At 38.5% G+C, this 22,026-nt stretch overlaps 2 protein-coding genes across 2 annotated transcripts; both read left to right on the plus strand.

The window, feature by feature from the left end:
- Positions 1 to 4,589: 4,589 nt before the first annotated feature.
- LOC150017760 (olfactory receptor 5B3-like) lies at positions 4,590 to 5,537 on the plus strand. Its single transcript, XM_090267510.1, has one exon. The coding sequence runs from the start codon at positions 4,590 to 4,592 to the stop codon at positions 5,535 to 5,537; it is 948 nt and encodes a 315-aa protein (XP_090123636.1).
- A 6,195-nt stretch (positions 5,538 to 11,732) lies between these two features.
- LOC150017761 (olfactory receptor 5B12-like) lies at positions 11,733 to 12,686 on the plus strand. Its single transcript, XM_090267511.1, has one exon. It carries the CDS (start codon positions 11,733 to 11,735, stop codon positions 12,684 to 12,686), a length of 954 nt encoding a protein of 317 aa, XP_090123637.1.
- The last annotated feature ends 9,340 nt before the right edge of the window (positions 12,687 to 22,026 follow it).

A 22,026-nucleotide genomic window follows, 5' to 3' on the forward strand; every position in this document is an offset into this window, starting at 1 on the left:
TCATAGAAATTATCTAAATGAAATGCAAAAACAACTTTAAACATATGTTTAGTAGGTTTATTAAAAACATCCAGATATCGGAGCCAACCCAAATATTCTACGAGTGGGAAATGTAGAAATGACCTGTGATATCTGTATAATGAAATACTATCCAGCAATAATAAAATATTGCCACTGATATATTATGGGTTGAATTGTGTTCCACAAACATTCATTTTTTGAAGTCTTAACCCTGAATACTTTCAGAATATGATCTTATTTGGAAATAAGATTTTTGCATATTTAATTAGGTAAGATTAAGTCATAATGGAGCAGGCTAAACTTTGAATCTATCAGCTGATAGTCTTATAAGCACCCCTTTGTAGGGAACTCTTTGCTTTTCTCTTGCTGCTTTTAAGATTCTCTCTGTCTTTCACCTTTGGCATTTTAATTATGATGTGTCTTGGTGTGCTCTTCCTTGGGTCTAGCTTGTTTGTCACTCTCTTGCTTCCTGGACTTGCATGTCTATTTCCTTTTCCAAATTTGGGAAGTTTTCCCTCATTATTTTTTTACATAAGCTTTCAATTTCTTGCTTTTCTTCTTTTCCTTCTGGCATCCCTATGATTCCGATGTTGGTATGTTCGAAGTTGTCCCAAAAGTTCTTAAGCCTCTACTCATTTTTTTCAATTTTTGTTTCCTCATTCTGTACTGGTTGACTGCTTTTTTTCCCCTTATATTCCAAATCATTGATTTGAACCCAAGTTTCCTTCCCTTCACCATTGGTTTTGTGTGGATTTTCCTTTGTTTCATTTAGCACAGCCCTCACTTCTTCCCTTATGCGTCTGCTGTACTCAAGCATATCTGTCAAGCCTGTGAGCATTTTTATCATCAGTGTTTTGAATTCTGCATCTGTTAGGTTGGCTATCTCCTCATCACTTAGTTCTCCCACGGGAATCTTGATCCATTCCACCTTTTGGGTCATATTTCTCTCTCTCCTCATCTTGACAGGCTCCTGTGTTTGTCTGCCTCTGTGTCTTAGGTAGAGCTGTCACTTCTGTTATGTTGTAAGGGGCAGAGCCTTAGTTATTCATCAGTACAGGGCTACCTGTTTCACCACGTTGTGGTGCTGTATGTGGGGAAGGGGTTCGAGAGGGAACAATGCCACTGGCTCAGCACTTGCCCCTTTTCCAGGCACTTCTCCCACTTTTGTGTGGGACTGGTGCCTCTCTAGTTGTTGCCCAGGCAGTGGTTTCCAGAGCGGGTGGGTCTGTAGACTTTCTAGGACTGTGGGGGCCCTTTAAAAAAGTGGTCTCTGCTGAGAGACCATCAGTTTCTTCTTCCACCCTAACCCCCACTGGTTTTCACAGTCAGAAATAATGAGGCTTGATTTTCCCTGGTGCTGGGACCATGAGCTGTGCGGTCTGCTCAGGAGCTGGGAAAACTCCCCAGGTGTCCTTCCCTACTTTTTAAAACATGTGACTGTGCTTTCCACTGGCCTGATGCTGCCACCATGCCACCACTGCTGCCGCCACCACTGCTGCTGTTGCCACCACTGTCACCACACTGCATCCTCTCCGCCTCTCCTACCTGTCTGGATGAGTATTACTTCTTTATATCTTTGTTTGTTGGACTTCCATGCAGCTTGATTTTCTGGAACTTCTGGTTGTCTCTAGTTTTGAGGTAGTTGTGTTCCTTCTTAGTTGTGGAGGGAGATGCAGCATGCCTGTCTATGCCTCCATCTTGGCCAGAAGTCCTCTGGAACTTTTGTATATAATAATTGTGGTAATGGTTACATGACCACAACTCTGACTCCAAAAAACCTCCGCTGCCTTGCGGCATACCTCTTCAGGGGAAAGTCTAAGGGAGTAAACCCCGACAGAAAATCCGGAGCCGGAGTCCCTAAGGCGGTTTGACGTTGTAGTCAACACCGGCAACTCCTGCGGCGCACCTGAGGCCAAGCTGTATTGACTCCGTCTTTCCCTTGGACCCTTCAGCTGCGAAGAGGGGGGGGGGGTCTGCTGCATGGGCAACAGCAGACCCTCCATATCACCCTGCCCAGGCTCTGTAGCTTCAGCTTCACTGGAGAGGACACTCCAGTGTCATCACAAGATGTTGATTCAACACGGGAGGAGACAGATACCGTGTCACTCCCGAATCGGACTGCACAACCATTCTCGGCGGTGCAGATAGACTCTTAAGAAGCTACATCATCGTCTCTCGAGACGGACGGCTGCCGACGACGACGACGGTTACATGACCATATACATTTGACCAAGCTTAAAGATTTATACACTAAAAATTAAAGATAGTATTGTTTGTAAATTATATTTAATTAAAAATAAACAAAGCTAAGAAATAACATGTAATATAAAAACATATGTGCACTCTCATATCCAGCTGGGTTCCTACAGGCAATTTAATTGCTTCTTTTTTAAGATCTTGGGATGAGAACTGTAGAAGTCCTCTTAGGGGACATCCCCAAAGAACTACATATCTCTGTGGCTCTCCACTGATTCCCATATTCCCATGAGTTAGCTCTGAAATCCCAATATGATTCACCATCACAACATTTTAAAGGGAGCAGACTGTGTGCTGAGCCCTCTTAGCCATAATTTACTCATCTTAATGTTCATAGTAATTAGTACATGCAGGCCTTCCCTCCAACCCCTGATCTCAGAATTTTCTATAAGCCAGAGAAAACATGTGAAGATAAATATTATAGTGATTGATTTTAAAATGATAATCCCTCTTTGTTTTTAAGAGCTTTCTTCTTTTGCTACTTAGAGACACAATTCTGTAAACTATATGAGAGAGGTAATTTTATTCTTTATTTTAGAATTAAGGAGAAGACAAGTGACTTCTCCCAAAGCACAGTAAGAATTAATGGTGAATTCAAGACTTGTGCCCCAGTTTTTGACTTCATGTTGGGGTTTTCCTCCATCTTTACTTGCCTTAGAGATCTTGGAATCTTTTGACCAGTACCTGATAGAAACATCACCAAGAGTACATATGCATTATTCCATGTCTAGATTTCAGATTCCAGAAGCACTATTCAGGATTGACTCTCCATTACACTGCAGCAGCAAGGTAAGCTTCTACATTCCATACACATTTTTAGTGAGAACTGTAACTTATGCAAAATCCATCGGGCAGCTATACCTACTATGGGTTATTTGAACATATAACTTGATGTTTTAAATATTTTTTTCTAAAACAGTGAGTTGAGACTGGGGGTTAAATGTCAAAACTTCATCAGTAAGCAGTATAGTGATACTTATGGAATATTATTATGTTGCTTTCCTAAAAAGATTAGCCAAAATTTAAAAGGCAATGCTTTTACTGAGTGAGTCTTAATTTTACCTTATTTACTATCTGTTGTCCTTTCACTGAAGGTTAAATTAAAGCAGAAGAGAGTGAAATAACCTTCCTTTAAACTATGGAAGTTTTGTACTCGAATTAGCAAGATCCATTGTAATCTTTTCCTCATAATCTTATCCTTATTACAATATTACTAACACATCTACAAATGTTGACAATGGTGTAGCTAAAAATATAGGCTTTTGATTTGGTCACAGATGAATTTGAATCATGAATCTTGAACTTTCTTCATAGTAGCTATGCAACTGTAAAGCTTTATATAGCTTTTCAAGTCCTCAGTTCTTTTAGTGGTCAAAAGGGAATTATAATGTCACATACCTTACAACATTATGTGAGTATTAAATGAAAATATGTTTATTTAAATATATGTACACATACCTAAATATAATTATATATATGCATAGATTTTATTATTGTTTGCAGAACATACTATATTCTACAAGTGGTTATGATTGTCAAAATTTGACAATCCTAATGACTTCAGGGACTAGGCCTGTACAGTGAAGATATGAAAGAGTTAGAACAATGGTGGAGAATAATGACTAGTGATTGATGAGTGTCCTTCTAAAGGCCTCCAATTCAGACTTTAAAAACTGAAAACATTGTTATGACTTAATAACATATTTATATAAAATATTTTAACATGAATCTCACCACCAGAACAGACCTGGTGGCTAAAGGCAGCCAACAAATTAGTAACTTTCAACTATGAGGTTCAACTATGATAATGAGAGCAATGAAAGAAAAGTTTGAGAAAGGAGACTCTTTCAACTCATGTTACTCTATGTATTTTAAGAAAGAAACTGAGTAAAAGAGCTGATCATCCACCAGATATGTCACTTGCTCAAAACATTAACTTTTACACAAATCAGTTTACAAGTTTACAAATTTAGAAAGTAGAAGATGATTCATAAAAATTCTTCAATTTCATTAATGTGTAACTCTATAGGTAATGTATGCATTAAATTTTGTTGTCAGCCCCATATTTTAGATCTGAATAAGAGTGAAGTAAGAATTATTGCTGTAATAAAAATGTACATCTATCAGCTTTTTATCGCTTTCAATTTCTAGTCAACAGATTTTCTTAAGATTGTTGTTCTATTACAGTTGTCTCACTTTTCCCCCATTGCTCTTCCCTGCCTTGCCCACCTCCTCCCCTGAGTTTTTTGTTAATCCATTTGTTCCTTTATTTCACATTGCTATAGCCTATCTGTGACTCCCAAACAACACCCATGGAGAACAATACAGAAGTGACTGAGTTCATCCTGCTAGGACTAACCGATGAGCCAGAACTGCAGGTCCCCCTCTTTGTGACATTCATGCTCATCTACCTTATTACTGTTGCTGGAAACCTGGGAATAGTCATCTTGATTCTCATGGACTCTCATCTCCACACTCCCATGTACTTTTTCCTTAGTAACCTGTCTTTGGTCGACTTTTGTTACTCTACAGTTGTCACTCCCAAGGTTATGGCTGGGTTTCTTATAGGAGACAAGGTCATCTCCTACAGAGCATGCGCTGCTCAAATGTTCTTCTTTGCAGTCTTGGCCACTGTGGAAAATTTCCTCTTGGCCTCAATGGCCTATGACCGCTATGCGGCAGTGTGTAAACCCCTGCATTACACCACCACCATGACAACAGGTGTGTGCGCACGTCTTGCCATAGGCTGCTACGTCTGTGGTTTTCTGAATGCCTCTGTCCATATTAGGAACACATTTAGCCTCTCTTTCTGTGTATCTAATTGGATCCATCACTTTTTCTGTGATGTTCCAGCAGTCATGGCTCTCTCTTGCTCAGACAGACATATTAGTGAGCTGGTTCTTGTTGTTGTGACAAGCTTCAACATCATGTTTGCTCTCCTGGTTATCTTGATTTCCTACCTGTTCATATTTGTCACCATCCTGAAGATGCATTCAGCGAAGGGATATCAGAAGGCTTTGTCCACCTGTGCGTCTCACCTCACTACAGTCTCCATCTTCTATGGAACTATTATCTTCATGTACTTACAGCCAAACTCCAGCCATTCCATGGACACAGACAAAATCGCATCTGTGTTCTATACGATGGTCATCCCCATGCTTAATCCCCTGGTCTATAGCTTGAGAAACAAGGAGGTCAAAAGTGCATTCAAGAAGGTTGTTGAGAAAGTTGTCTCTAGGCTTCACTTTTTAAAATTGTAGGAACTACATTAACATACTTTCATTTCTGTCAGATGTTCAACATGCAATGACTCTCATTTTAAGGCCCACAATGCTCCTAAATTACTAAGGTAATACAACTTTTTCTTCAAAAGCCTATCGTCTATAAAGCCTAATGTGTCCAAATATGTGCTATCTGAATTAGAATAGCCAAAGGGGACCTTAATAATTTAGTGGGCCTTGCTTATAATAAACCGAATTATATTTATTAACATGTTCATATTTTCTGTACCATGTGACAATGCAAGTATATATGTAAAATATGGCACACAGAAACCCAAGAAGAGGAGCATATGCAAGAATATCACATATGCACAAACATGCAAAAGTAGGAAACTTGTTAGAGATGTGGGATGGAATACGGCTAGTTTTTAAGTAAAAAGTTAAAATAATTTACATATTAAAATATATATTTATGTCCAGCATTATTTATTTCTGTTGTTCAACACTATATCAGAAATTTAAAATAAAGGAAAAGGTGATATAGATATTTAAATAAAGATATATGCTTTTTGTTGGCACATTTATTCAGAGCTATTGTACATATGTATAATATTATAAAGAAATTAATATTTCTGTCTTCAGTAAATCTACTGGTAGAAACAGTTTGTTCACAGGATGATTTTCAAAGCAAAAAAGCCAGAGCACTAGAAAAGGTGACTAAGCAATAAAGGAATTTTCCAATTTTTCTGTGTATGACTACATTATCTTTTATTTTGTAAACAAAGAGACTAATAATAATATTATCCAACGAACATATATTCGTAGCTCATGGATTCAGATAATAGTGTGATGAAGGCCAAGGAGGCAGCCAGGGGTTGGGTGGTGATGGGAAAAGGGGGAAACATGGGGACATCTGTAATAGTGTCAAAAATAAAAAATTTTTAAATAAAAATAAAATTTTAAAAAGGCAAATTTATCAATAAATTTAGCAATTATGAGACTTCCAGCCAAGATGGAGACCTAGACAGACACACTGCATCTCCCTCCACAACTAAGAAGGAACGCGACTACCTCAAAACTAGAGACAACCAGAAGTTCCAGAAAATCAAGCTGCATGGAAGTCCAACAAACAAAGATATAAAAAAGAAATACTTATCCAGACAGGTAGGAGGGGCAGAGCCTGGACAGAGAGGACTCGGTGTGGCGGCGGGGGCAGCGGTGGCAGTGGCAGGCTGGCAGAAAGCACAGTTACATGTTTTAAAAAGTGGGGAGGGACACCTGGGGAATGTTCCCAGCTCCTGACCAAACTGTGAAGCTCACATTCCCAGCACCAGGGAAAATCGAGCCTCATTGCTTCTGACTCTGCAGACCAGTGGGGTTGGGGTGGAGGAAGAAACTGCCGGTCTCTCAGCAGAGTCTATTGTTTAAAGGACCCCCATGGTCCTAGATGTCCACAGACCCACCCACTGTGGGAGCAACAGGCAGGGCAACAGCTAGAGAGGTGCCAGTCCATATGAAAGTGAGAAAAGTGCCTGGAAAACGGGTAAGTGCTGAGCCAGCGGCATTGTTCCATTTCTGACCCCTCCCCCACACACAGCGCCACAACATGATGAAATGGGTCTCCCTGTACTCATGAATACCTATGACTTCACCCCTTAAACGTAACAAGAGCAACAGCTCTACCTAAGACAAAGAGGCAAACAAACATAGGAGCCTGTCAAGATGAGGAGACAGAGAAGTATGGCCCAAAAGGGGGAACGGATCAAGGTTCCAATGGGAGAACTAAATGACGAGGAGATAGCCAACCTAACAGACGAGGAGACAACCAACCTAACAGATGCAGAATTCAAAACACTGGTGATAAAGATGCTCACAGGTTTGACAGATATGCTTGAGTACAGCAAATGCATAAGGGAAGAAATTAAGGCTATGCAAAGTGACACAAAGGAAAATCCACACAAAATTAATGGTGAAGGGAAGGAAACCAGGGTTCAGATCAATGATTTGGAACATAAGGAAGAAAAAAACAGTCAACCAGTACAGAATGAGGAAACAAGAATTGAAAAAAATGAGGAGACGCTAATGAACCTCTGGGACAACTTTAAACGTGTCAACAGCTAAATCATAGGGGTGCCAGAAGAAGAGGAAGAGCAAGAAATTGAAAGCTTATGTGAGAAAATAATGAAGGAATATCACACTAAGACACATCATAATTAAAATTAAAATTTTAAATATTATAACATGTAATTGGCCAATAAAATAGATCTGAAATTAATAAACTAGGAACTTTTACCCACTGATCTTTGTGACTTAACTACAAGATAACAATAATGAAAGAAAGAATGAGTTTATAAAGGATACTCTTCCAACCCAAGCTAACACAGGAATTTTAAGAAAGAAATTAAGGGGAAAACAGCTTACATGAAATGGCTGGAATATCCAATAATATGGGCAGAGGAAGGGCAGACTGAGAAATACCAGAGGCAGACAAAATCTCAGTGGATCAACTGTGTGAGAAAAGGCAAATTGAAAAAGGAGACTTCAAGACTACAAAACACATCCATCCACACCCGAGCCTTATATTTCACCACACACCTTTCTCAAACAAAATTAGAGGTTATCATTTTACCTTAATCCAAATCCTAATCCTAATATTGTACCTAACACTAATCACTGTGCTACACACCCAATATGTTATCCATATACAATATTTATTATGCTTCTTTTCCTAGGTGATGCACTCAAGTTTGGAGAGATTAAAGACTTTGACCAAGTTCACCTTGCAACAAATGACAGAGCCAGAATTTGAAAGCAGGCCACCTGAGACTGCACAGCTCAAACTTGTAACAACTGCACTTGACTACATTGATAAAAGATCATTCTGCCCGGGTCAGAGATGACTACACAGAGGAAAGAATGGATCCATCCCCTTAGTTCTAAAAATAAGGAAAAGAATGTGCCCAAATACCTGTAGGCTGGGTCTATAGTGATTAGACAAATGGGTATATTTTGTTTTTAAAATTTCCTGTGGAGACTTCTAGGCTTTTAAGAAATATTTAGGTATGAGAAAGCTTGCATGAGGTCCTGCATCACCTGAACCAGAGATTTTAGTGAGTTTTAATTTTTGTCAACTCACTTGTCGGTAGCACTGCTGATTTGGGGATTGGAGGCCCTTCCCTGTAAGCTCCCATCCACACCCCACCCCCTGCCCCGTGTATCCATAAACACTCTCAACTAAAATACATACAAACATTATCCTCTGGTATCTCCAGTCAGGTTCAGGTTAGGAGGGCCAATCTGGGATCCGCAGCCTCCTGAGATACCCTCTCATATGACACTAAGTGCTTCCCCCAAGAATTGTTGTGTGAAAACGTAGTTGTCTCCGCCTTGATATTTGCAAGAGCACAAGCCTGAGCTATGTTCCACGACAGAGCGCTCTACAGGTGGGGAAGGAGTTTCTGCACCGTGATGCTTTCCTGGATGTGAACTTCTAGTCTACAATCTGCGCATGCAGGTTTTCCACACTCCTTCCTTTGACCCCTCGTTTGTCTGTTCCTAGGACAAAGGTAAATATCAAGAAAATATACAATCGTAGCCAATTAGAATGGGAAGGGGCTCTGGAAAGTCCAACAGTTTTAACTTTGCAAATGAAGAAAATAAAGCCCAGACATTAAACGGCTAGATTATAGACAGCCTGTTAGCTAGTCGTCTTGTCACTCCCCATCCACTGCTCTTCCCACTCTACTATGCTGCTCCACAGCGTCCAGCTTTCCATGCTCATTACAACCAGATGTCTTACACAAACGGTTGGGGTGATGGTTAGACTCCACAGGAAGAGGGCACCTCCTAAATTTTTTTATTTAGAACGTGCCATCACTGGAATAGTTCAAATACCATTCCTCTTTCTGAATTTCAAAGGTCATAGAATTTTCAACATCTATTTGGGGATCTCAAATGTAAAGCCATTTTCTTTAGGAATATCAAAGTTTGAACAACAGTCAATATTGTTAGCTAAATCTCTTTAAGTAACCAAGAAGAGATGAGATAGAGCATGAGGGTAGTGACCTAGATTACCTGATTTTGGTTAGGTACTTTCATATGTTGACTTAGAGGGCCCTGGTACATACCCAGAGTCTTAATGGGGTTTTTCTATCAAGCAGCTAATAGTCCACCAGAATAAATCTTTCATGAATCAATCCTAGTGGGTACTCAAAGACAAAAAGAACTACAAACAATTCTTAAACTTTTTCAATAATCATATCATGAATGATAATGTTGGCAATATTTATCACATTTACTTCTATATTGCTGGCACCTAGAACCATGCCTAATATACAGTAAAAAATAATAATAATAATAATAAAATAGATAAAATGTTAGTATCTTTAATGTTTTTCACAGAGAACTTACCTATTCATTGTCACTTCAGAGTAAGAGAGTAGTCAATGAGGGAGATAGAGGATCTTGTGAATTAAGAAGTTCTAACTAGCTGATTATCAATAGAACTAGGATTAAAATTGGCCTTGTGTTTATAAAACTGGAAATTGGCCTTGTGTTTACAGTCTACCCACACCACATCAGTTCTGAATTTCTGGATCAAAGGAGCAGTTTTCTGTGCTTTTGTACCTACAGATAGTATAGACAAGAAACTTAGTCAATATATTGGCCATTCCCGAGCCAATACAGAAATTAACTTTTTCCAAAAAGAAATTTAATCAGATTCACATGTTTATGCATTTGGATCAACTCTGGCAACTCTAGTAAGCACAGACATGTAAGAATTGTTAAACCAGTCTCAGGAAGAAGTAACTTCATTTTCAGTAGGGTGCTCTGGCTTATTTTAGGAACTTTTATGGTCATTTTGTAACACTTTACATACACTTTTATTATAGCACTAATCACTTTTGGCGGTTAATTTGTATATCCACTTGTCTCTACCTCCTTTAAAAGTTAGGAATCATGTAGCATCAGCTCCTGGCACTGGGCTGGTTTATGTGCAAAACTAACTGGAGGAGAATAAGAAGAGTGAATGAACATTCCATGTGCCAGGCATTGTATTAGTGGGGCTCCATATGTCATTTCATCTTTTCAGCTTTGTATAAGAATACATTGAGTATTATTTTACAAATAATAAACTGGGTATTTCATAGACAATGATATAGATTCAGAGTCTAAGTAATGTTTCCAAGGCTGCATTCCATCTAAATTGCTAACCAGTGAATGGCACATCTGTACAATTGAAAGAAAAAAAAGTATATTCTTATTGTAAACAGTCACCATGGGCTCTTGTTCTAAATGATTGTAGTGTATCTATAACCTGACACATTGTTTTCTCTCTTTCAGGGTTCAATTCTATCTTTCTTGTTTCTACCAATTACTTTTTCACATCATACCCTAATTGAGATTTTGATTGTGCCATGTGTTTTACCAATTAGTAATACCTATCTGTTTATAATTGCTTGTTTACACATTGTGTCTACTGCTTCATGCTTTTATCCATGATGTTTCTCCTGCCTGATATAATAGTAGCAGTGATATTAGTAGCCCTGTGAATTAGAAAGAAAATTGTGGGTGTCCCTAAAGCAGGGCTCCAAATCACTGTGTATCTTCAGCTATTATTAACAATCTGGTGAGGCATCACTGAGAAATGGGAAATGCATTTGACAGGACTTGTTTGCATTGTATACCCACAACTGACTAAATGCTTTTTATATTTGACTTTATGTTGATTAAGCTTTTTATGTATATCTTCAGCTATTATTAACAATCTGGTGAGGCATCACTGAGAAATGGGAAATGCATTTGACAGGACTTGTTTGCATTGTATACCCACAACTGACTAAATGCTTTTTATATTTGACTTTATGTTGATTAAGCTTTTTATGTATATCTTAGACAAAGCTGCTTGCAATATACGGCAAGTAATGAAAAAGTTGTCTGTGGTTTAATGTAATAGAATGTATCATAGAGGAAGCAAGCTGAAATGTGTCCCAAAGTTACAATAGGGTAGCCAGAATTAACAGGGACATTCCAATATCCTTCCATACCCTTCTAGATGAACAACCTCATTCAACCTGCTCCAAACCGCCACTTAGTCCCACTTCTTGCACACAGGCTCCTGACCTTGACAAGAAGCTGACAAATGTTAGCAAGAGATTCTGTTGATGCTTCAATTCTCACAATAATCATCAACTGACATTATTTTCTCTGTGCTCATCTCATGAGGATTCCCAAATGACTTTAATGGAGAACATTTCAGAGGTGACGGAGTTCATTCTTGTGGGGTTAACAGATGCCCTAGAGATGCAGATCCCTCTCTCCATAATCTTCTCTCTCATATATGTTATTACTTTGGTTGGAAACCTGGGGATGATCATGTTGATTCTGTTGGACTCTCAACTCCACACTCCCATGTACTTTTTTCTCAGTAACCTCTCCCTCGTTGACTGTGTTTATGCCTCAGCTGTCACTCCCAAGGTAATAATGGGGTTTCTCACAGGAGATAAGATGATATCATACAACGCATGTGCTGCCCAGATGTTTTTCTTTGCAGCTTTTGCCACTACTGAAAGTTTCCTCCTGGCCTCAATGGCCTTTGACCGCCACGTAGCAGTCTGTAAACCCCTGCATTATGCCGCCACCATGACTAGTACTGTGTGTGCCTTACTGGTCACTGGACCCTACATCTGTGGACTCTTGGAATCTTCCATCCATGTTGCCTTCACTTTCCACCTCTCCTTCTGTCATTCCAATGCTGTTGATCACTTTTTCTGTGACATTCCCCCACTGCTGGCTCTCTCGTGCTCTGATATCCACACAAATGAGATTGTACTCTTCACACTGGCCGCATTCAACGTCTTTCTCACTCTCTCGGTTATCCTGAATTCTTACCTATTCATTTTTATTGCTATCCTGAGGATGCACTCAACTGATGGACAGAAGAAAGCCTTCTCCACCTGTGCATCTCACCTAACCACTGTTTCCATTTTCTATGGGACAATCATCTTCATGTACTTACAGCCAAATTCTAGTCATTCCATGGACACAGACAAAATGGCATCTGTGTTTTACACCATGGTCATCCCCATGCTGAACCCTCTGGTCTACAGCCTGAGAAACAAAGAGGTCAAGAGTGCGTTCAAGAAAGTGGTTGGAAAAGCAAAGTCTTCATTGGGTTCAGCCTACTAATTAGAAATAGCGAGCAAAGCATTGAAACTTCTAATAGACTTTGACTGTCGATAAATATTTTTTGAGTTTTTATTATTTTTGCATTTTTTAAAGAGAAATAAGCCTTTATTTCCTTGTTTCATAAATAAAGCTGGTGATTATTTCTTGTCTTTAATTTTTCTGAGCAGTTAGCTCCAAATGAGACTGGTTCTATTTATGCTTTGAGAATATGACGACCAGGTAGGAGAAATTTCAGATGTCTTTTTCCAGAAATACAATGTTGCTTCTATCTTAAGATCAAGATTATAATCTTAGATACTATAGAATCCCACACTATATCACTCTATTAGTCTAAAGTCTAAAGTGCTTTGGAGGTCAACCTCAAAAGTGTATGACACCACAGTTACTAAAATTCAGAAGAACTCCATGATCCTTGTACATAGCATTGAAGCTTGGCTCTCCAACATTCATGCTCCAAAGAATGATCTTGAGAGTACTGGAATGTAGAATCCTAGGATCTAATTTCAAATACTCTAGTTTAGTACACTTCTGGCGGAGCCTAGAAATCTGTATAATGTTCACTCATGAGCCATGTTTATCTGAATCCTGAGCTGAGAGAGCAAGAATGCCGGAGGTGAGCTTGAATGATGAGGGATACCATATAAACAAAATTTATTTGGTTCCTCCATTTCAGAGAGAAAAACACGGTTCAGAGGGCAGATATATATCTGTACTTATTTCTTATCTAATACATAAAGTTCATATAAGAGAGCCTGGGTAGGAGGACTGCCTGCATGCTTAAGCTTCCCCTGTGTTTTCGATGGAGTAATTGTGCAGATCACACTGTTACCTTGGAGCAGTGGTTCAAAAGCATCATTACAAGACCAACAGCAACAGCATCACATGGAATTTTTCCTAAGTGTCAGTTATAGGAACCTCTCCACCTAGACCTACAGAATCAGAAACTCTAGGAGTACAGTCCAGCTATTTGTGTTTAACCAGACCTCCTAGTGATTCTAAAGCACTGAGAACCACTAGATTCTTGCAACCTAGCCTAGAGCAATTCATCCTTCCCAGCTTAGTTCAGCTAACAATTGTTTGACCTTAAAACATACTGTAGTGGGCATAAAGATATTAAATTTTTTTAAATTTTTTATCAAGGACCACTAGTTTTCTCAGTATAACACTGTTATCTTTGTTATGAAAGCATTAGAAAGACTGAAAAAGACATGAAAAAGCTGAAATAATATTGATCTATCACTTCCCTTGAAACTGTTTAAATCTCTTTTAATGTTGATATTCTGAGGACTCCTCATCACTCACCACAATTTTAAGTAGGAGCACATGAAGCCACATAGGTTTTTGAGGCTATTAGAAGTGTATAAAGAGGTCGGAGTCATTGTGTTCTCTCTACTTACAACAAAGCCTATGTTATCTCGGGAGACTTGTCACTCCTGTTTTCTAGGAGTTTGTACTACATAACGAAGAGTTTCATTTAGATTAAAAAAATAAAAAACTAAGCTGGAAAATTTGTATGCTCCAGTGAACATCCACTTTCAGGAAGGTTGAAGACCACAGATCTCACTTTCTAAAGGATTTCATCTAGTTTTATGGTTCAAAATTTATCTAGAGGGCTAACAATGAATACTTGTTTTATCATAAATAGTATGCACTTTGGGATATTTTCATATAGATCACTGAACACAAGTAGGTTTTATTCTACCAAAAATGAAAAATTTGGTCCTTCTAATTGCTGGTGAACATAATTAATGATGTCATAATTAAAACATTACAGATATTGTAACGTATTCTAGTATATGAAGAAACTGTAGTGCTAAAAATGGTAAGAAGAGATAATGTGTTCTTAAATTCTGTATGCACTTGTTTCATCTATGAGTCATCTATATTATTCCTAAGTCAAAGGAAGGCTTGATTGAGCATGATAATAAAGAATATTCAAGTTCATGTGATACTGTTGTTGTTATTTTATATGTAGCCTCTGATAATCCTGACTTAGATTAAAGGTTTTCAAGAAATTACAGGATTAAATGGAGAGGCTGAAACTGGAAATTCTGTCAGCAGAATCAGGGGTAAAACAGTACATGAAATTGAAAGTAGGTGACTGTAGAGGAGCAAATAAAACAACTTGGTTGGGTGAGAGTTAAATTATAGTTATCATCATAGAAATTAGTAGGACTAGGGCAGGTTCAGCAGAGAAAATAGAAATATAATTGACAGGGGCAATGAGAAAGGTAGAAGTGATAAATCATTCCAATAGGAAGAAGGAGAAATAGTTTTGAGGTTAGAAAGAACCATGAACATCATCTAATCCAACCACTTATAACACCTCATAACAACTCGTGAACATTTCCCAATGATTAGATTTTCTATAATACAGCATCCAGAGGTCCCCATCAGGTATAGATAGAAACGAAGACACCATCCTGTGGTCCCAGACAACAGTTACCTGTGAGCATCATGTGGAAAATTGCCCATTAACCTTGTCACAGTTGATCAACCCAGGGAATTTTTTCCAAATATGATTTTAGTTGGATTTTTTAAAGAAAGACCCCTGGGGAAATTTCTCTTCTTTGGGACCCATTATTTTAAGACACGGTACAAGCCACTAGATTATCTGGATAAATCAGGCAAGAATGGCTTTAGAGGAAAGAGGAGAATGTAGGAGAGGAGCCTGGTCCTTCCATGCAACACTCTGGCTTAGGATGATCTCATAGTACCCCTACTTCCCTGCTAGCTCTCTTTATCTTGCCCTAGCCCAAGGATGGCATTCTAACATCTGACTCATTTACCAAACACCAGCACACTCTTTCCCACCCTCCTCTAAATATCACAAAGCTATCACCTACTGGTCACTTTGCATTTCTAGGGGACTGTGCACATCTGAAGCCCATGTGTTCTTATTTTATTTCATTTCATCCTTAAAGAACAGGATATATAGGGTTAGAAAGCATTTCAGGAGAACTCTCTTAATCATGTATGGCAGAAGTTTAAGCATTTCAAAAAAATTGTTTTTGTCTGTATGAATTTTCTTTGATGGCTGATGAAATGAAGTGAATTGCAAAGAAGCAAGAAAACATCTTCAGAGATCTTTCAAAAATTATTTGACTATTTTTTTTCTAATTGATCTTAACTTACTGTGTGTAATGCTTTACAGCAAGGGCAGTCAAATTGACCCACAGAGGAAATTCAGACTCTTTTTGTATAGCCCTTTAGCTAAGAATGTGTTTTTATTATTAGAGAAAAGAATGGAAAGGAAGGAAGGAAGGAAGGAAGGAAGGAAGGAAGGAAGGAAGGAAGGAAGGAAAGGAGGGAGGAAGAAAAGGAGGGAGGAAGAGAATGGAATAAGAAAGTTACACAATATATAAGGAACAATGCCTAAAATCTTTACTATCTTGTCCTTTATAGAACAACCTTGTCAATTCATATTTTATTTAAAAATGTTTTTTAATTGTATTTTTTCATTACCATGAAACCCCCCTTATACGCCCTCTTCACTGCAATCACCACACTGTTGTCTATGCCGTACCATCCTGAACATGCCCAATCTCAGCTCCTACTTTTGCGTATAGGGAGAATTTCCCATTACATGCAAGAAGTGTTGAAGAAATCAACTGACATAGTCTCAGTGGGTAGGGTATAGTTACCCATACTTCCCAGATGAGGAAAATGGGGCTTAAACTGTGGCTTGTCCAACATCATATACCTGGGAAATAGTAAAGCTAGGGCCTAAACGCAGGCATTTCTTTCTTAGATCCAAAATACTTGGTCTTGAATCCCAATCCCCTAGTTACCAAATCCTTTGGGACCTCAGTTCTTCACCTGTAAAATAGGAATAAAATATTACCTGCCTCATGGTGTAGTTGTGAAGCGCTACTGAATTAATATATTTGGAGGGCTAAAAAGAGTGCCTTCAAACCATGGTATCCGTCGGCGGCGGCAGCCGTTCGTCTCGAGAGACGATGGTGTAGCTTCTTAAGAGTCTATCTGCACCGCCGAGAATGGCTGTGCAGTCCGACTCGGGAGTGACACGGTATCTGTCTCCTCCCGTGTTGAATCGACATCTTGCGATGACGCTGGAGTGTCCTCTCCAGTGAAGCTGAAGCTACAGAGCCTGGGCAGGGTGATATGGAGGGTCTGCTGTTGCCCATGCAGCAGACCCCCCCTCTCTTCGCAGCTGAAGGGTCCAAGGGAAAGACGGAGTCAATACAGCTTGGCTTCATGTGCGCCGCAGGAGTTGCCGGTGTTGACTACAACGTCAAACCGCCTTAGGGACTCCGGCTCCGGATTTTCTGTCGGGGTTTACTCCCTTAGCCTTTCCCCTGAAGAGGTATGCCGCAAGGCAGCGGAGGTTTTTTGGAATCAGAGTTTTCCTTCTCTGATGTGCCCTGACTGGAAGATCGAACCAGCGACACTTAGCTCGCAGGCCGACGCTCAATCCACTGAGCCAAACCAGCCAGGGTATTATACTTGAGTATATATATGTTTGTTTGTAAATATATGTATGTATATATGTATGTATATATGTATGTATATATGTATGTATATATGTATGTATTTATCTATCTACCATCTATATATTCATATTTCCATCTGAGGGAAGAGCATTTTATAGCTTTAGTATTCTAAAAATTATATAGAGAACCTTCACTTAGAAAACTTTTTTCAAAATTCTGTTAATGTCAGGTCTCCCTTACATGATTGAGGACAAGAATCATTTTTAAATAATTTAAAAATATTACTTAAATATTAAATAACTGAGACTAATATTTTACCATATAGCAGGTGCTCAGTAAATACCAGCTAGCTTCCTTGCTTGCTGTAGAGTGATTAGCCTGCTGCAGGCATAACAGACTTATAATTGAGATCTATTCTCGATTCTACAATAGATCATAGGAGGAGCACTTTATCCAGAGGTACAGAGAGGATGAGAATCAGGCATGCTTCTTGGATAATCAATTCCTGAGCTGAAACCTGTAGAAATTAGCTCAGAAGAAAGGAAGAAAAAGTTATCCAGGGACTTTTGATTATTTCAGGAGAGACAAGATAGTGGTCAAGGGATCGGATAAGATGGGGGACCAGAAAGAGATGAGCCCTTATTAAAAGCTAGACACACACTAAGTGAAATAAGCCAATAGCAAAAAGACAAATACTCTATGATCCCACTTACAGGAAATATCTAGGGTAATCAAACTCATAGAGACAGAAAATAGAATGGTGTTTGCCAGGGACTGAGGGGAGGGGTGGGGCATTATTAATCATATGGAGTTCTGCTTTACAAGATAATAAGATTTCTGAAAATAATGATGGCAATCATTGCACAAAAATATAAATGTGCCTAATGCAATTGAACTGCATACTTAAAATGATTAAAATGATAAATGTCATGTGTATTTTACAATTTAAAAGTTTGGGAGGAAAAGCTAGAGACAACACCATAGATCTGCATATTTTTATTAATATTCACAAGAACCCTATAAGTTGTCATCTAAGGAAAGTGAGAATTTTAGGTTTAGTTATCAAGACAGCAAAATTTTCAAGGCCAGAGAGGAAGCATATGGCAGAATTCAAAAACTCAGGCTTCAGGGTCCATCCACCTTGGCTATTGGGTTTTGCATGTTCTAAGTAGTTATTGGTCATATGGAGAAAAGAAGCTTATAGAAAGATACAAATAAATGGAGGCAAACACCATGTTCTTGGATGGGAAGAATCAACATCATCAAAATGGCCATACTACCCAAAGCAATTTACAAATTCAATGCAATCCCTATTAAAATACCAATGACATATTTCACTGACCTAGAACAAATCCTCCAAAAATTCATATGGAACCAAAAAAGACTCCGAATAGCAAAATCAATCTTGAAACAGAAGAACACAGCAGGGGGAATCACGATACCAGACATCAAACAATACTACAAAGCCACTGTGATCAAAACAGTATGGTACTGGCATAAGAACAGACATACAGATCAGTGGAACAGAATTGAAAGCCCAGAAATAAACCCAGGCCTCTATGGTCAACTAATCTTTGATAAAGGAGGAAGGAACATAAAATGGAGTGAGAAGAGCCTCTTTAACAAATGGTGCTGGGAGAACTGGACAGGGACGTGCAAAAAAATGAAACTAGACCACCAACTTACACCACACATGAGAATAAACTCGAGATGGATTAAAGACTTAAATGTAAGCTGTGATACCATAAAAGTCCTAGAGGAAAACATAGGCAAGAAAATTTCAGATATCACACATAACAATATCTTCACGGATACATCCCCTAAGGCAAGAGAAATAAAGGAAAAAATAAACAAATGGGACTACATCAAACTAAAAAGTTTCTGCTCATCAAAAGAAAACATCAGCAAGATGAAAAGGAAACCAACCATATGGGAAAACATATTTGCCAATGACATCACAGACAGGGGACTGATCTCCAAAATATAGAAAGAGCTTATACAACTCAACATCAAGAAAACAAACAACCCAATTAAAAAATGGGCAAAGGACCTGAACAAACACTTCTCCGAAGAGGACATACAGAAGGTCCATAGGCACACGAAAAAATGCTCAACATCATTGGCCATCAGAGAGATGCAAATAAAAACCACAATGAGATACCACCTTACACCTGTCAGAATGGCCATCATCAACAAATCAACGAACAACAAATGCTGGCGAGGATGTGGAGAAACGGGAACCCTACTGCACTGTTGGTGGGAATGCAGACTGGTGCAGCCACTATGGAAAACAGTATGGAATTACCTCAAAAAACTAAAAATGGAACTGCCATTTGAACCAGTGATTCCACTGCTAGGATTATACCCGAAAAATCCTAAAACCCTAATTCAAAAAAACTTATGCACCCCTATGTTCATAGCAGCCCTGTTTACAATAGCCAAGTGCTGGAAACAGCCCAAGTGCCCATCAGCAAATGAGTGGATCAAAAAACTGTGGTACATTTACACAATGGAATACTACGTAGCAGAGAGAAAGAAGGAACTCCTGCCATTTGCAACAACATGGATGGAACTAGAGAGAATTATGCTTAGTGAAATAAGCCAGGCAATGAAAGACAAATATCATATGATATCACCCAATACAGGAAACTAAAGAGCAACGCAAACAAACGAACTAAATAGGCAAAGACTAGAATAGTTGTCAGTAGGGGGGAGGGGGAGGGAGAGAAGGGGGATAAGTAAGGGAAGGGTCAGGTCAAGGAACGTATATGAATGACTCATGGACATGGACAACGGGGAGGGATATAATTGTGGGAGGAGGGATTGGCTGGGAGGGGGGAGCAATGGGGGAAAAAAAGGACAACTGTAATTGAATAACCAAAAAATAAAAATTAAAAAAAAAAAAGAAGCTTTTGTGCTTTATGTAAAGTAAAAGCCCTTCCATCAAAAGCAATTAGGTCCAGTGCTTGATCAGTTCATTGAAAAGGCAGTTACAAGGAAATTAATTTTAAACTGTCTGTGTTCCTTAAAATCTTAATATAACTTAAAACATACAATTGCACATTTTAACCCACAGCTTTCTGATATTTGACCAAACCTTTTCTGGGTATGTTCTGGGTTGCCTGATTATTGCAAACTGACATGTTTCTTACATGAACCATACTCACAAATCATTGCCTCCTCTTGCAATGTCAATATCTTTAACATAGAATAAAACCACACAGCCATTTGAAAAAAAAATGTATGCTACATTTTCTTTTTATGGTGCTTCCCTCAAACGTATAAAGTAGTTATGCCCATCTTAGAAAACACATCAGTAAATTATTATTTGTTTGCACTCATGTTTATAAATATTTTCAAAATATTAAAATTGATTTGCATTGAAAAATTCTTTCTCACAGTCACAGTTCAACATGTTGTACACTTCTATGAACTTTAACAGTGTCAAGTGTACTTGTCTTATTCATGATTAAAAGCAAACGCAATTGACTTAGTAAGCAAGAATCTCAGCTGGAGGAAATATAAGAGCCCAGATGTAGAGGAGTTCACTGTGGTGTGGACATCCACTGTGTATTTTATAGAGAAAAAGAGAACGAGGTGGTTAACTACAAATTACTTAACTATTAGCCTTACGGCTTCTAAAAACTTCCCAGTTGGCTGCCTTGGGGTTGGGAATATTATTTATTTTATATTTCAGAATTTTCAGAAAATACTTGGATATACATATGACTAACCAACATATTTTCAAGGAATGAGCTAGTTTGTTAAGACCTATAAGAATGTCTCTGCTCAAGGAGATTTAAGAAAGGAAAGATGACATAGAAGAGATTAGACAGCTGATAAATATTCATTGAGGTGCTGTTAATTATACAGCACTATCCTAGGTTCCATGGAAGCCAAATAAAACATAAAATATGGTCTCAGTTTTCCAGGGTGAAAATAATTTGGGCTAAATCCAGCCATGACAATCTCGTGGGAGTAAATGCTTTGAAACAGGAGACTCAGATGACCTGGTTTAGGGAACTTCATATTTTTCAGAAAATTATTCGGGGGCACTGAGAATGTTGCTGAAGAATTTAATACTGGTATCTACTTTGACAATTATATCCTAAACCTTCCATTGACAGGGAGTCCCCAACATAGGGACAGTTTTAGTTTGGACAAATTATCTGCTAACAGGGGAGGAGATCAGCAATCACCAAAACCACCTTCTGGGAAATGAAATCTATGGGGCAACACCCGAGATAGCAAAGAAATTTACTTCTTCTACGGCAGTTGTTTAGAAAGGTTAGTTAAAGTCTCAGTCCCACTGGGTAGTCTCTCCAGGCACGTGGTCCTCTCTTCTCTATCCACAAGAGCACTCAGACATTACCTGTCAGGTCCTGTTCTTTATGAGTATAACTGAGAAGACTAGATCAATATACCCCTTCCCCTTCTCATGTTGGAGCTCAGGGAAAGTCTTGTTCTGCCTCCTTGATTTACAAAGTTCCAGGCACCTGCTAGAAAAGTGAGTAATGGCTTTACCGGTCAAGACTCCAGCATCTCAGAACTAGCTCAGACCAGGACTTACAGCATGCTCTCTGAATTCACTTGGAAGCCCAATTTTTCTGAGTAGAATGGTAATAATTCATCTCAAAGAAATATTGAGAGAATAAGTAACAAATTTTGATATGGCTTGAGTTCATAAACCCCTCTTTTTATACGGTACCTTATTTAATCCTGACAAACAACGTGGTAGATATTAATATTATCCCTTATTAATATTACCTCTTTCAGAGATTCAAAGAAATAAGGGAAGAATTAGTATTTGTTACGCAAATTCATAGGTTTTATCTTGTTTCATTTAATCATAACCCTCTTAGATAAATATTATTAGTTACATCCTT

Source organism: Furipterus horrens, unplaced genomic scaffold, assembly GCF_987537825.1.
Source record: "Furipterus horrens unplaced genomic scaffold, mFurHor1.1.pri manual_scaffold_2, whole genome shotgun sequence".
Lineage (NCBI taxonomy): Eukaryota > Metazoa > Chordata > Mammalia > Chiroptera > Furipteridae > Furipterus > Furipterus horrens.

Bases quoted from the DNA above. Each gene is read 5' to 3' on its own strand.
- LOC150017761 (XM_090267511.1), top strand. From the start codon at position 11,733: ATGACTTTAATGGAGAACATTTCAGAGGTGACGGAGTTCATTCTTGTG.
- LOC150017760 (XM_090267510.1), top strand. From the start codon at position 4,590: ATGGAGAACAATACAGAAGTGACTGAGTTCATCCTGCTAGGACTAACC.